Source organism: Lycorma delicatula, chromosome 9 (assembly GCF_047948215.1).
Source record: "Lycorma delicatula isolate Av1 chromosome 9, ASM4794821v1, whole genome shotgun sequence".
NCBI lineage: Eukaryota > Metazoa > Arthropoda > Insecta > Hemiptera > Fulgoridae > Lycorma > Lycorma delicatula.
In genome coordinates this window covers 37,917,558-37,934,827 of record NC_134463.1, presented here as the reverse complement: position 1 = coordinate 37,934,827, position 17,270 = coordinate 37,917,558, and the positions used below count along the sequence as shown (strand labels likewise).

Sequence of the window (17,270 nt, the reverse complement as noted above, 5' to 3'; positions counted from 1 at the left end):
GACGATGTTTCTCCTTAAGTCAAAAATGGTTAAATTGAAGATTCTTTACCAAAATATTTGGGGGTCTATACTAAATGGGTCGATTTATTGGGATCTATGATTGACACTCAGATTGATATTAATACATTGACAGAAATCTGTTTTAAAAGAATTATTTAAACATTAATATGTTCCTTGGCTCTTACAGTGTTTTTCAAGTTGATCAACCAGGTTTATACAGACTCAATGATATGAGGGGTGGCAAATTATTAGCTCTTAGATCTATCATTAAATGTTTTAGATCAGATCTGGAAATTTTTCCTGAGACTGCCTGAGTAGAGGTCTGTCACCTGGGTTTGAAGAATTTATTTGTTTGGCATTTACATCTAATGTTTGCCTTGATAATTATTTTGAATCCTTGTGAAATTTGTTAACTTTATTTGCTATGATGTTCTCATTATGGGTGATTTCAATATGTCTAAAGTTAATTGTCTTCAAGAAGCTTCTCCTCTGATATTAGTTTCTATGCCAAAAACAGAGCATACTCCATATTTAAGTTGAATAACCTGTTAAGTCTGGAAGTCTATTCGCACACGTCTCTTTTTTACAATAATGACCTTGATTTAATGCTAAATTACTGCAATGTTTTAACGAAAGACGACGTGAGCCTAGTTAGGCTGGACAGATTTCATTCACCTTTTGAGCTAACTGTGCATGATTTTGACATGATCAGTATTGATACTGATAAACCCAAATTTCGCTTTTACAAGGATGGTTATTTATAATTATGTAATGATGTCAGAGATGCTGATAGGTGTAACATACTTTTAAGTATTGATTTAAATTCTGCTGTTTCAAGCTTTGATGTTATTAAGAAAAAATGTAAATTTTCTTCTTGTTTACTAATAAAGTTATTGATCTGTTGAAGAAGAAGAAAGTGTATTTCAAATATAAGTCATTTGGTTTGCCAACTGACTATGTTAGGTTTTCGAAGCTTTGATGAGAAGTCAAAATTGCTATTAATAAGGTTGGTTTGTTGTTTGCCTAGAGCTGTGAAAGTGATTTGCTAACCAGACCTAAGAGTTTCTTGAAATACTTCTTTGTACACAAATCTAGTGCTGAGCAAACAGCTGCTCCAAACATTAATGGCAAGACAGTTAATGACTCCAAGTTGGCTACAAAATGTTTTGGTGATTACTTCCAGTCTATTTATCAGGATCTTCCATCTGATTCTGAATCAGGTGACACTCTTTAGCAATCATCTTTGCACATTTGATATTCCATTTTTAACATTTACTGTAGTATCGTGTTACTAAAAAAAACAAAACAGAATCTTTATTTGTTTTTTCAGTAACAGATTTGTTACTACAGCTGGTGCAACAATTTCACCTGCTGAGAGATGCACTGGTGTTGTAGTAAAATAATAAAATAATATCGATTTCTGGCAGGAAGGGTTACAGTTTATGAAAAACTTGAAATCACTATTAGCGACTGATTGCTTTCCTTAACTCATTTGTCTTAAAATGCGAAAGTAGTATAGAAAATCCAATCTGGCTCCCTTCCTTTGTCTGAATTTAGTATATATGATTATTGTTAGTAAAATTACTATTATTATACTGTTAAAAATTATAATTATTATTATTATAATTTTAAAAAATCTATTATTATCATTATTATGTTATGCATAGAATAAAGTTGGTTACATTTATTCATGTTATTTGTGAATTTATGTTAACGTTACGTGTACATTAGTTTTTTATGTTACTTATGTTGACTGAACAATATATCAAGGCTTAGAGTTCAAATGTAGAAAATATTGAATTGTCAAAAGTTAAAAAATATCCATTCAAGAAAGAGAACTAACCTTTCGTAAGTAATAAGAAAGATTACTTCTCTTTCCTATCTTCTTTAAACAGACTTCAAAGTATGCAAAAAGAATGAAGAGTTTCTTGGTCCTCTGAAACAGCTGTAGTACGTGAATCTTGGTTAGCTATTGACAGAGTGCTATGCCCAGACTAGACGTGTAGCTTTGTCTACAGCAGTAATGTATCAGAGCTTCTATGTCAAGAACAAGGGAAAGATTAGAGAAAAAACAGCTTTACAGGCTTTAATTGTTATTTATCAGTATTATTCTCACAACCATGAGGATAAACAAAATGAACCCTGACCAGTATTATTCTTACAACTATGAGGATAACAAACACAGCAAGGGGTTGAGGGAGCACAGCCCTCGTGTTAGTCAATTTGAAACAAATTAAAAATTCTTAAGTCATAAAAAAATACAATTTTAAATTAGATTTCTAAAAATAAACTTGACTGGTAAAAAAAAAAACCAATGGCAATATAAATACTTATTATCTTACAGAGATTTTGCCAAGTAACCAATATTTATTACTATAAAAAAGCCGGCCTACGGCCTGCCGCAAAAATGTTACATGGTTTATGTTTCATTTCACATGATTTTGTTAAATGTTTTTTCCAATTGTAACTAAATAATATTCATGAATTTAGCGACTAACAACAAAAACTTTTACAATAAACAGTTTCAAAATCCTGAACATTTTTGGCTATTTCTTGATTTGTGATTTTTTAACATACCTCTAACCTCAATGTTTTCCTTTTTATCCCCAAAACACAAATATAATTTTATATAAATTGTTTGTATCAAGAAGTATATATCGTTCGAACGAATGAATTGTTCGAGTGCTATGCACAGCCGCCTGGTGCATCACCATTGGTCCACTTTGCGCCAATAGCAGCTAAAATAAAAATGTGAGCACATTCAACAAACAACCCCATACACCATCCTTTTTTATGGGAAAAATTAATAAGTCTTTTTCAATTAATGTGTCTTAATCCTTTACTATTCAGATATTCTGAGAAACCATATGCCCCTAGACTTTGTTTATTATTCCCAACATTTGTGTCAAGAAAACATCAAACTAGCAAATTGTTTACTATACAGCCGTCATTCCAATGTCCTTTTTAGTCATTGACTAGCAGAAGTGGTTTTAAGTGTGCAAGTAGTGTTTCATTCTTAGCAGGACCTGAGGTCTGACATGGGTATTTACATGACAATCTAGAGTGTATACCTATTAGAGCTACTGATTTTAGTAAAATGAATTGATTTAAAAAAAAAAAAAATACTTATGAGTCTGGTCTAGTGAGACTGTAGACTGGATTTATTTGTGCAACAAAAATCTGACTTTGGTAATCAAGACTTTAAATGTAATGTAAATTAATTATAGTGGTGGTTCAAAGAATTAACATAAAATTATTATACATAAATTTTGTTGTAATCTATTATTCAAATTACTACTTATTTCACTTAATAGAAATGAGATATTGCAATTACACTGTTTCAAATAAATAAATAGTTTCAAATAAAAATAATAGTCTAAATGGTGGGTATTCAGTTATAAAAACTTACCTTAAAATAAACAAATCATTAAGTTTTTACATATGATGAAAAACAGAACTCTATGTCAAATTAAATCAACCTTGATTGCTAAATTATGTAACAAATAAAAAAAAGATCATCTTAAATAAATTTACATATCTAATGTACTGAAATTACTTAAATACAGTAGTCCGATGTAGTGAAATAACTTTAAACAAAAAATAATAATTTATAATGAATATTTTTCTCTTTACAATAGTTTTCATCTACTTTAAATGGGAGTATATTTTAAAAAGTAAGAAATATAGTATTTCATTTAAATAAGACATAGTACTGGAAGAAGAAAAGAAATAATTTGAATACATTATATACATAAAAATGCATTTATACATCAAGATCAACAAATAAACAATTCTTTTTCCTAAAGTGTTGATCAGTTTTCCAAATAACACATCTTCCATGAAAAGGCTGAGTATATGTATTTATTAAGTTAATGCTTTCATTGTCTTTTTTTTTTTTAAATATGATTTTCCACAAAAAAATGAGAACAATTAATTCATCACTTACACTGATATAGGAAAATGCCCTATACCGGACCCCTTGTCTCCTAGCTGTGTATTCATTTAAATTCAAGCAAGATAGAGCGTAAATAGTAGTTTAGGCTTCTGCCACTCAATAACAGAGTGAGCTGTTATTGAAAGTGTTATCACTTTCTTCACTTGCTGCTTGTCAATCCACCATTTTTGTGTTTTCACTGCAAACAAAGTTTTTCGGTGTGTCAGTTTCTTCCTCATTGTTCCTGATTATTGGCAGGTAAGCCTTTCAACCTAAATATATTCTTAAATAATAATATTAAGGCTTGATCTTTATCATATCATAGTTTTGTTTAGATGAACGGTTAAAAATTTGTTAGTTTTCAAAAATTTAGGTTAGTCATGCACAAACCAGACCCCTTTTAAGCTGCCTAAACCAGAACCCCCATTTTGTCATGTTTAAAGTCTCCTCTCATTTTATCATACTCTTATTCCCTTGGAATTCTGTTGCATATTCTAAAAGAATAAGATGGAGAATGCCGATTTAAGAAAGTGGAGAACGTCTGATAAGACAAAGGCAATTGATGCAGTTTGGAAAAAAAAGATGGGATGGAAGAAGCCCAGTAAACAGTTTTATGTACCGAAAAAAAACAGGTTGACTACATAAAGGTTGTCTAACATAAAGTACGGAACCTCAGAGGAAGCGGCACAAACAAACAAAGGCAGACCTACAGTTTTGGGTAGGGTAGACAGTACTGAACCAGTTCTTGAAGAAGAACTGGTTCAGTACTGTCTTGTTATGGAAGTTTTTTATGTGTTTATCTGTGCTAACTTGTAAAGATTGGCTGAACAACTGGCAGAGAGAAATAACATGCACTTCCTTTAATTTTTCCTTACATGCCACAAAACCAAACAGGCAGAAAGGAAGCCTACCAGAACATCCTACAGTAGGGCCCTTGGGTTTGGCAAAGTAAACACACTACAGTTCTTTAATCTTCCATAAGATGTTTATGACAAGAGTAAATTCACTCCTGACAGAATCTACAATGTCGATGAGAGTAGGATCACTACTATGCAATCAAAAAGTGGAAAAGCAATGAATGGTCTTTATGGTAAAAAGTAAGTAGCTTCTTTGATGTCGAGAATATGGGGCACTTATTAAAATTATTGTTTACATGAATGCAAGTTGTTCTTTGGGCCCCCTCCTTAATAGTATTTTTGAGGAAAAATATGAGTGAACAGCTAAAAAAAGAGGCTCCTAAGAACAATTTTTGCAGTGCTCTTCAGATTGGACCCAAACCAACAATTTCACCCAGTGATTTGACACTTCATTAAGTGTGCCAATCCAACAAATGAAAAACCTGTCTGTTACTCTTGGATGGATACTATAGCCATACACAGAATATTGATGTGATCGATTTAGAAAAAAAAAACCAATGTTACAATTGTTTTGCTGCCGCCTCACTCCTCCCACAAGCTGCAACCCTTAGACAAAACTTTCATGGGTCCTCTCAAAGTCTACTATAGTGAGGAAATCAGGCAGTGGTTAAGGCATAATGAACATGATCTTGGTGCTTTTGATGTAATAGAGCTTTTTGGCAAAGCTTTATCAGATGCTAAACAACTTATATATTAATCAACAAATTTAAAGTAACGGGAATTTATCCCTTGAACATAAACCAGTTCTCAGATCAGAATATACTGAAGAGGCCAACAAAAAACAAAATTCATATTTTTATGAATCTGAGTTAAAAAATAAGATAGCAGCAAATCATCTGAATCTCCTAGAGAACACAGAAAAGTGTGATGTGGATGAACCACAAGTTATTGAGTTAAGAGTTTGATCCAAATGAACCAACATCTTCAGGAGGTAAAGGTATTCCACTTAATAGTCTCTGGTAAATAACTCAAGGATCCTGTAGTAAAAATAAGCTTCCCCACAGAACAACTCCGCAATTTCTAGCATCCTACACTGCTGTAATCACTTAAAAATCCTCAAGATTTCACATCTAAAACTAGCCTGTCTGAAATCAACCTCATTCCACAAGTGCGTAAGAGGACTTCGAATAGGGGATGAAAGGCCAGCAGCCACATGATCAATACATCTTCGTCTTACAAAGCCAAATTGGTGGAAGCCAAACAAGTTAGAGGTTGAACAGCAAGCAGGGAATTGTGATTGTGGATGTAACCTTGGCTGGGGATGTGGGTCAGTACCTGCTCTAGAACCTACAAATGTTCAGGAAGGGAAAGAGCTAGTGAAAAAGCACCTCAGTTTTAAAAGAAAAGTAGAAGAATCCAGCAGCAAAGATGATGCAAGCATGTCCTCTGGTATCTTAGAACTACAGCTTCCTCCGCAAGTTTCTCCTGCCAAAAATGATGATGCTTGGTGTATGTTTTGTGATGGGAAGTTTTCAGATGACACTACAGGTGAACTTTGGGCAATGTGCATAATGTGTTTGGTATGGGCCCACGTTGACTGTGCAGGGGCTGACAAAACCACATATATTTGTGACTTTTGTTGCTAGTCAATGTGAATAATTCTAAAGTGAATTGTAATTGTAATCTGTTTTTGATGTACTAAAAGAGTAGTTTGAAATTGTATAATGTTTTCATCGATTTAATTCCTTATTCTATTTTTAGAAAGTGTTATTTTAGTTTTTTTTTATTAGGGGGTGATTTAGGCAACCCTTCTCAATATTGGCAGTATACTGTTAATGAAAGAAAAATTTTTCAACCGAAACAGATTGTACATTATAGATGTTTTAGTTTGATTTTAATAAAAAGTAAATTTTTTAAAATTCAAAAAGAAAATGGGGGTCCAGATTTGGGCACTCACCTGTATAGCTTCTTAATTCTTTTAATTTCTGGAAAATACTGCAATTTATAAAGTTTAGCAGTGAAGGATTTCTTATCATAACATGAAATTCTAAAACATCTTTTACCTCCCATTTCTAAATCTGATGCATAAAATTCATGAGATAAAATAGATTCTCTCAATATTCAACTGTTTTCTAGAATAGTAGTTTTGTGATACAAATTGAAAGATTTACAATATATTATATATTTAAACATATATATACAGTTATTGTAAATAAACTATTTCTTTCATTCTGCAAGCACAGTAATATGGCATTAAAACTTTTGAAAATAAGTAAAGAAGATTTTAAAATGATTTATGCACAAAATGAGTTAAACATACAAATTTGGTAATAATGACAACATTTTTTTTTTGAGCCATGGTCAATTCTAATAATGATGGCTTTTTACTGTAAATTATAAAATAACCTAACCTGCTATTATATAAATACATATATGTTTCTAAAATTAAGTCTTTTTCAGGATGTATAATCTAAGCTACAATTATAATGATAGAATAATCTACAATGATCAATCAAACATGAGTCATAATTGCAACACATATTACATTGAGCAATTAATTTTAGCTATTACTATTACTAATCACTATATAATAAACTTATTTTATAAGTACTAAGTTAAAAAAATTAAACATTCACACTCATATATGATCGCAAACATATATATGTTTGTGATCTACTGATCAGAATTATGATATACCTGAAACCAAACTTACTAAATATATTTTAATAATAATATGAATAGAAATATCTTACCTATATAATTATGTAAAAAAATAATATCTATGATAACAGAAAATAAAGGATGACAAAAAAAACAATAACACTTTGGTAAAAGAATGAACACTGCAGTGGAAAGAAGATACACTATGGTAAATTTAAAAAATAATTAATTAATATAAATGTCACCATCAAATTATACCAAATTTATCTCTTTTATAGTAAAAATAAATTACGAATTGAGATTCTTAACGAATGTTGAAATGTCATATTCCTCTTCATAACAATTTTCTTCCCATAAATCAGGTAAAGTTTCTAAAACTGTTTTCATAGTCACTGTCCCACTAGTAGAAGATCCTGATGGCACTGATTGATTACACCAATTGGGATGTTTTGATTCAAGTGAGAATAGATCAAGTAACTTAAAAAAAAAAAATAAAATAAAAATAATATAACAAGTGAATAAATATATAATAAATGAATATATAGTTCAGTAAGTGAATACATTACTGAACTTTATTCCATAAAGAAACATTTCTATATATGTGTTATTTGAAGTCTCAGAGTCATGAGCAAAAGACTCATGACTCTTGCCAAAGCAAGGTTTGCCATAAAAACCAATAAGTCTATCTCACGTGTGTGAATGTGCAACTGCTGCACTCATTACAATTAAATAGGTCCTTGTATGCGAGTCTATTCAATACTGATGAAGTATAGACATCTTCCATTACATAGTTATAACAAAACTAAAAACAAATATTGTGAAATAATCTCCAACAAAATATAAAGATTTAATAACTGTTAAACCAATCACATTATAAAAAAAAAAAAAAAAAAAAAAATTGGTCACATAATATATATAAACTATTTTTAAAAACAAATATTTCATTTTAAAACTAATGAACTAAAAATAACTGTAACTAATGTATTTAAAAATAAATAATTAATATTATTGGCAATGGTCTCATCTAGACTGCACACCTTTTTACAGTTATGCTGTTTTTTTAAATAACAAAAACTCTCATTTTCACACAATTTTAATAAATAAAATTAAAGATAAACTTCTGAAATTATATATATTTTCAAAAAATTATCTTGAAAAATGATACTCCTTTAACCTTTTGGTGGTCTTCTGTCAATAAAAGACATTGATATAGTTTATAAAAAACTGAATAGTATACAAGTCAGAAATTATATAAGATTTGATTATAAATAAGTTCTTCCTTATTTTCTTTAGATTAGTATATTAAAAAAAAAAAAAAAAAAATTAGTAATCTTATTCCCGGAAAGTAAAGGCTGTTATTATGTCGTGTATGCACATCATTTAGACTGATTTTCTTGGTTATCACTGACAAAGTCATTTTCTACTTATTTTCACAATTCATTAATCATTACATTAATAAACAAAATATGTAACACTACACCTAAACCACAATAAAATAAATGAACATTGAACAAATAAATAAGAAACAAAAACATTCCAGAAAAATTAGACAGAATGATTGCATGAGTGTTTTGAAATAAATATTAGAATGTGTGTTATGGTATATAACTAAGTAGTAGTGGTAAACAAAAACATTAAATATAAAACAATAGAAATGAACTAGGCCTTGCAACTGACGTTGCAATCGCAACATTATTACAGCCATAATTAGTATGATATTTGCCTCTTATTAGGAGTAAAATACTACGCCCTTAATAAAATTATATCCCCTTAATAAAACTTGAAAGAAACTTTTACTTTGATGCAAAATTCCACTTTTTTTTAAAGCCTGATTTTATTCGTTTATGTTTAGGTCAAGATTGTTTGTGACTTTGTTTCTTATTATTTTTTATTTTTTCTCTGATCTAATTACTTTATTTATAGATCTTTTAGTGACAATTTTGGGGCAATGGAATTTGTTTTAATTTTGCTTCTTTTTTTGTTTTAAATGCTATTTTTAAATTAATTATATATTAATATATATACTTTAATATATATTTGATTTTATTTAATTACTGTATTTGTTTCTTTTACTACAGTTTCCTGTTACTACAATTTCCTTTTTCTTTTTGGCATCCTACTGATATGACAGCTCTTACACCTACTTTTTAGTTCCTTCTACTTTGGTTATTTTTTTATGTTTTATTAAGTTAATTAATTTTTTTATATTATTATAAATCTTATTATTTAATAATTACTGGTTCCTGCATTCTTAGCATAGAATAAACTGGAGTCAGGCTCAAGAGCCGAAGAACCCAAATTGGGGACAATTGATGAAAAATCAGATACTAGTGAATAATAAAAAGAATATTCTTTCTGAAGGAATACGTGCAGGACAAAAAAAAACTGATTACCGAGTTTAGCTGCTCCAACTATGCATCAGGAATCTCTACAGGAACTCTTCTCTATATGATTAGGGGATTATTATTGATGGAAAGAGCATATTAGTAATCAAAATTTTGCAATTTCAAATTAAAAGCTATAAAAATCTTAGCCACCTAAGAAATAGATAATTTTAAGGAAAATTCTAACCCCTCCTACAAATTTATGACAAGTTGAAGTGTCCAAATTAACTGCTCAGTCAGCAAATCTGAGGATTATTGTAAATGTGATAGCATGTTGTAAACAATTATGATAAATGTTTAAGCATAATCAAAAACATTGGAAATTTTTTCTTTAAAATCGTGATGTTTCTGATTAAATGAGTATCTGCTCTTGGAATGGATAAAAAATTGGATCTAAATATCAATCTAGCATAAGAGATATTCATTCGTTCTTGAAAATATTTTTATTCAAAATACTCTAAATATGTACATCTGCTAGACATAAGCTCCATCCCAACCCCGTAGGAGGAAGACACCCACCTTGTGACATTACCGGTCGCCACACCACCCCCTCTGTTCCAAGCTCTGAGGGACTTTATCAGAGGTCGTCTTTAGACCCTCTAACCGATTACATCTCACAGTCATCAGCCAGGCCTCTGTTGGGATGCCACTGATGAAAATGCGTTGGCAAATTTCACCTTCATGTAGGCCTCAAATGGACATCTTCACATCCAACCTAACATGATTCCCTCAAACTAATTAACTGAAACTGTGAACCACGCGCCTAGTACAGATCTGACAACACCGTTCGTGACTGTGAATGCCTCAGAAAATGAACGAGTTTAAAGTTAAATCAGTGCTACTCATACTAATCAAAATTGTGTTTTACGCAACATAGAAATTCAGACCTACACTCAAATAAGTCTACCAGTTTAGGTCATCTAACAAGGGGAACACAACCTCATTCTGGTCCACACAGGAGTCTGGGACAAACCCTGCACCCCCACCCGGTCCCAACATGGTGTCTCGCATGGCATTACCAAGTCACGATCAGGACCACCATTGGCAGAGGGAAGCCACGTTCCAGGTCGCACGGGCTACCACAACCCGGCAGTGAAGCCACCCCCACCAGCAGGAGCCCTAAATCACATCACAAACAATACCAATATAACTGTGGCATGATGCCAATACGCCTACCTCCAACCAATTTAATGCCTAAGCTAGAACTTTAGCCACCCAGGATCCTACCACAATCAAGTACCTCGATCAAACTCCCTCTGCAGACCTACACATTTGCAAGAGCGTAAAGAAGACTAGCAGTGGCTAGTCTTGATGATCTATAGTGATAGATCATCCTGTTGGTACGGAGATCCAGAAAGGAATGTATTCTCTCAAGTTCCCTAACAGCTCATGAACGTTCGACCTCGTATCAGGGACAGACGTAGAGAATGTGGTCCACTGTATCATCATTCCCGCAATCTGGGCATTGACTCAAATCCACCAAACGAAACCTAGCCAAACTCACCTGAAAGGCACCATGCCCGGACGGAAACTGTGTGATATACTGATTGGGGGAGACCTATTTAATCACACCTAAATTAGACACTATAGGAAATATAGCAAGCTGTGGGGGATTCATCCCACCTGACCTGTCAAGATGCAAGGCCCCGCTCTTCAATCTCCTGTTTTTGTTCTGCTGTCAATAGGTTATTTACCTATTGACAGGTAAATAACCTGTCGATAGCTTTCCCAAAAAATGGGAAAGATATGCTCAAGAAAAATATGTAACCCATTCTAGAAATACTGAATAAAGCAAGGTGTGAAGTGTTTTCCTTGATGCCTAATTCACTGAGCTAAATACAGTACAACACCTTAATTCTGAGCCTTCTAAAATGAAGGTGATAAGCTAAAACAATTTATGGAATTTAATTAATTTTTAAGCACTGCATTCATTAAGATGCTTTTGGACAAATAGACTAAAGTAAAAAATTAAATGTACCCTTTTCTATTACGAAAAGTACTTTTACTAGGGGATAAGAATGTTACATAAGAATACGTAAAAAGCTTTTATTGTAAAAAAAAAACAGAAACCCCTTTTAGAGGCTATAACTAAAACAGCATATTATATGTGTGAGTTTAACCAACATATAATTATAATTTTTTTTTAATATAGTAATGCAAACAAATATAAAACAACAGGTATTTAAAAACTAAACAACAAACCTTATCAGTTCCCATTGTCATCATATGAGCATTTTCTCCACTTATTACTGTATTGGCAGTCATTAATTTGAACTTCTGTAATCTGTAAAAAGAGAAACAAAACTAAAAACCCTATAAATAGGAGGCATATTTATATTTTCCTACATTTCTCACAAAACGAGCTGAGAACATCATGATCCTGTACGTTGGCTGGCTTTGTAGTTCCTAAGATAAAACAGTAACGTAACATATGATTTCCAATTATTAGATACTAGATATGTTGAGGCCTTTCCCAACCAATGAGTTTGGGTATACACTGGAATACCCAGTAGAACCATATAAGTTAACTGAATCCAACCTTCTATTAGAATCAGAACTATTGTACTAATATTTAAAAGCTTAACTTGTACAACATGTGTTTTAGAATGAACTAGTGAGTGGCAAAATCTACATATGCCTTTACCTCAACCAATTAGGGTGACAGTTTAGGCTGCATCAATTATCACTGTCTGGCTGATATGTTTACCAAAATAAAATTTAAAAAAATGTAAAGTACTTATAAACAGAATTGCCTTTATAAACAGTAAATAAATATTAAAACAATAGTTAGAGTAAATTTTGATCAAGTGGCACTTTTCATATGCTATAAAACTTTCTCAACTTATTCAATCATAAAGATTTAACTTAAGTGGAAACAAAATATTCTTATAAATTCTAGTTTCTCCTACTGTCTCAATGCAATAGAATATTATCTCGAAAAATTATTTACTTCAGTATAATAAGATGAGTCACAGTATGTAATAATTAAGTAAAAGTTATTTAAAGAAGATTGTGATGGATGGTCATGAAAGTTTTTGGACATTTTTAATATTAGTCCAGTGAACAATAGAGCTCATTCATTTAGTACATTGAGCTTTACAATGAGATTGGATTATTTAAATGAAAATTAAAATAATGTATAAAATAGAATATGACTGTCACAGCTGGTTGTGAAAGGAATAACCAGTGCAAAAATAATCAAATTGTATTAGCAATATCATAAGAAATATTTCCAGGACACTATATCACTGAATGATGCCTTTCAAGAAGGGATGACTGTCTGAAGTGGGAAATATAAATTTATTAAATATTATGTCAGGATCAAAGACTGAGTAAAATCTAAAATAGTGAAATATATGTAGCTGCTAAAAGATAGACTGGAGTAAATTGGTGACTTACTGAAGTAGATCACAATAGGAATGGAGACAATCTGCTCAGTTTGTTAGCAGTGGCTTGAAACTTCTCTTCTAATGCAACTCTTTTTTACCCCAGTGTAATAAAGATAGTAGGCTACCATTTTAAAAACAGAAAATTTTATGAAAAATATTTACAAATAAATACATTGTTTGGCCTAATTGCCGAAGTTTTACTGTAAAATTTCATAAAAATTAGAAAACACATTTGGCCATAAATGCATCACAAATGTACAAATAGGTCAAATTGCTTCAGTCATCAATAAATGTATATTCTTCATCCAAAAAATATTAAAAAGATTTCTCCAGGTAGTTTTTAGGTAATTTCATAAGAAATCTACCTATTATAATGGGTACCATGATTCGACTTCAGGAAAATTTTGACATATCTTTTTCACATCCCCCAAACCACAAAATCACTATCAGTTCAAAAGTTTATATATACATTTATATATGTACATATTTCAATTTCTTGTAGACACGATAACTGCCATAATTTTGCGCTAATTACTTTTAAATTGATACATAAAATATAATGACCCAAAATCTCGATCGAGTTTGTTAACGGGCAAAATTGAACCATGGGGTGGAAATGGAGGGTGCTTTTTCGAAAAACAAAATATCGCTATAACTTTCTTATTAAGTAAAATATCAAATTCGTTTAAAGTTCCTACTATTCTTTGGATAAGGGCCTAAAAGTTATTGAAGTAAACTTTTTTGATATCACCAACCATTGGGCCAGGGGGTGGAAAAAATGGGGTTTCAAAGATAAAAAAAAAATCATAATTCCCTTAATAGGCACAGTATCAAATTGGTTTAAAGTGGTCATTAGTCCTCTAAACATTACCTTTGTCTGAAATAATTTTTGATATAACAAACCTTTACGGTAAGGGAAGGGATGACCAAAATATTGCTGGAATTTTAAGTAGATGAGGCTTGTCATATGCTAAACATGTGAAATTTTTTTTACATGTAACCATTGTTGTATTGAGTAAATTTGAAGTTTTTCATAACTTTAAGGTGTAAATCTTTTTTACCTCCTACTTAGCACCAGTGAAATCTACCTCTGCCTTCCAGCATGCCAAAAGGGATTTTTTTTTGCTGTCTATGTTAATTGATATCTTAGACATTTTATTATTTAAACAAATATTTTAATAAACTGAACAGTTAATTCAGTAAAGAGTAAACTATATGAACAATATTCTAAGATTAATTACTGATAACAGTTTTATAAACAAATCTTTTATTATTTATTTTTATTTTTTATTATTTAATTCAATTTCATTCGGTATAAAAATGTTTTAAAATGACAAAATAAGTTCTTTAACATACATAAATTAAAAAATAACTTCCTTGCTGTAGGTTGAAAATGTAAAACTCATGTATATTGATTAATATACTATTTTCAGCTTTTACTCTACCCCTTGTGAAAATTAACTATAAAATAAATTATTACCATTATAATAGAAAATATATGGGTGTTTCATGAATATTATTATAGTATTGTTATATACACTTTACAAATGGACCAAACATCACATGACAATATTAATGTTGCAGTTAGGTAGTTACAAGGGAAAAACAATGTAAAACTTCAGAACAGTTTAAATGCTTTAGGGTTTGTTTTTGAACTAGCTGATTTGCCTTAATATTTACTTTTTTTTATGGATACAGGTTATAGTACAATAAATATGACTTAACTTTGACACACCTGGAAAATTTCTTTTAAACAGAGAAATAAAAAGGTCTAAACAGATAAATTTTATAAAAAGAATGAATTTGAGAGATATTTTTTACTTTCATTGAAGTTGTATGACTAAATGATAAAATAATACAATTTTTGTCGTTCCAAATAGAAGAGCAACAAAATTATCAAGTTATTTATTATCATAAATAATATAAGAATAAGAAAAATTACCCCATAATTTTTTCTTCCAATGTAGCTCTAGTTATCAACCTGTAAACATTAACAACTTTTTTCTGTCCAATTCTGTGAGCACGATCCATAGCTTGTAAATCTTTCATTGGACTCCAGTCATGCTCAACAAATATTACCTGAATAAAAAATAAATAATTTATTAAAACATAATAAAGACAAATTTACAGAAACAATGAACAAGAAAAAACAAATTAAGCAACAGGCATTACACTTTAATCTCAAATTAGAAAACATAAAAATGAAAGATACAAATAAGGGTATTGGATTAAAATTCATATGTTACAAGTAAAACAAAAATTATTATCAGTCAATGCCACTTAAAAAATAAACAACTTTTTTCACTATGTTATATAAATATTAGTATTAAAAGAAAAAAAAAAGATTGCCTCTCATAAGAGCTATTTGGACCAATTTCTTTCAATATCTCATCAATTGCTTACAGTAATTTGAAAATTCTCAAAATGCTGCCTTCCCTGACAGTTATTATCAAAAATATTTAAATAACCCCCTTTTACTGTTAAGGTTTATTAATTCCTAATGATTTGATGTAGAATTTATTTTCTTGAAATCTGTACTGTTTAATTATACTACTTTCAATTTCCTATCCTACATTTCCACCTATTTGAGGAGATAGGTAGAAATGACCTTTACATTTCTCAAATTACATCCGGGGGTTTCATAAAATTTATTGTCCATATTTTGTTCATATTTAAGATGATAGACTTAATTTAAAACCATAAAATTTAAATTAAAATTTGAAAATGAAATTAAAATTTCATTTTAAAGCCATAGAATAAAGCTAAATTATAATTATTAGAAAACAATTAATATATGCCCACAAAATAGCTTAGTTTTATATTATGTTCACCTGCTGTGAGTATAATGCTCCCTCGATCTCCTATCAGTTGATAAAGAAAACAGTATCTAATATTGTTTTCAAACGATAAGTGACATATATTTAATACTGAGGAAGTGGTTATGCCAGATATTTGAAGATAAAAACGTACATTAAGATAAAATAGTACATTTTTTCATTAGTAATTCATAATCACTGACTACAGTGATTGCAATGAGGTAACTATGACTCTCTGTAACATCTACTTCTTTCAGCTTACTTGTTTAGATACACGATTCAATATTGTTGCATAACAAAATTTCATTGGATAATGTTTTTTATTGCTTGTGTATGAACTTGTTTAAACTATATCTAGTAGACTGTAATAAAAATAAGGGCTGGTTCAGACAAGCTCTATAGGAGGAGTATACAGAATCAGTATTATTGCCTGCCTTTTAGTTTTAGTGGCACCTCTTACAACCTCATAATGAAGCCAAAACGATATTACTTAAATTCTTCTGCCAAAAATTAATAATTAAAATGTACTGGAAGGAGCTGGAAGCACTAAAGCAATACTTACATTCATAAATAACTGCATATGATAAGACTCTCACTTAACATGTATAATCTTTGAATTTTACTTCAAAAGTTAACTTTAATTAATTTAAAAACAAAATGAATTTTACTTCACTTGTATTTTAATTAAGAAGATGAATTTATGATTCTGAACAAAATAAAATAGAATATAATTACTTTGTAATAAATAATAATTTTCCAACCAGTTTTCTAGCTATTGCCAGGTCTGGGTGTGTATGAATAGGCAAATGCAATTACCACTACCGGCTTACCAGGCCTGAGTAGCTGCAATGTAAGTGTAAATGTACTGGTAAACATGTAGTCTGGAATAATCTCAGGTTGACCACTCTTGAGACGTGTGGTTAATTGAAACCCATCCATCAAAGAACACTGGTATCCACAGTTTAACATTCAAATCCATATAAAAGTAACTGCCTTTATAATGACTCTAACCTTGATAAACAAACATTTCAAAAAGTAGAAATAGACTTATAACATTTTTCAAATTTTTTACCTTTTTATAATGATATATAATATACATTTATATTTTACAATAGATCATTGTCCACTTTGTCATCTATCTAATATTATGCTTTTTATTCAGAAAAAATAATTTAAATTTTAGTGATTTAAACTTCTCTCAGACCTTATGAAATCAAATTACTGTAATT

At 30.4% G+C, this 17,270-nt stretch overlaps 1 protein-coding gene across 5 annotated transcripts in view; it reads right to left on the bottom strand.

Annotated features, from left to right (window-relative positions):
- Nucleotides 1-7,068: 7,068 nt before the first annotated feature.
- Nucleotides 7,069-17,270, bottom strand: part of LOC142330599 (TATA-binding protein-associated factor 172-like) — a 143,925-nt gene continuing 133,723 nt past the window's right edge. For all 5 annotated transcript variants that reach the window (XM_075375991.1, XM_075375994.1, XM_075375993.1 and 2 more), the window contains 3 exons: nt 15,168-15,304; nt 12,039-12,120; nt 7,069-7,929 (listed from right to left, as the gene is read on the bottom strand). In XM_075375991.1, coding sequence (XP_075232106.1) covers nt 7,741-7,929; nt 12,039-12,120; nt 15,168-15,304 — 408 coding nt within the window. In that variant the 3' untranslated portion in view covers nt 7,069-7,740. The remainder of the gene's footprint in view (nt 7,930-12,038; nt 12,121-15,167; nt 15,305-17,270) is intronic.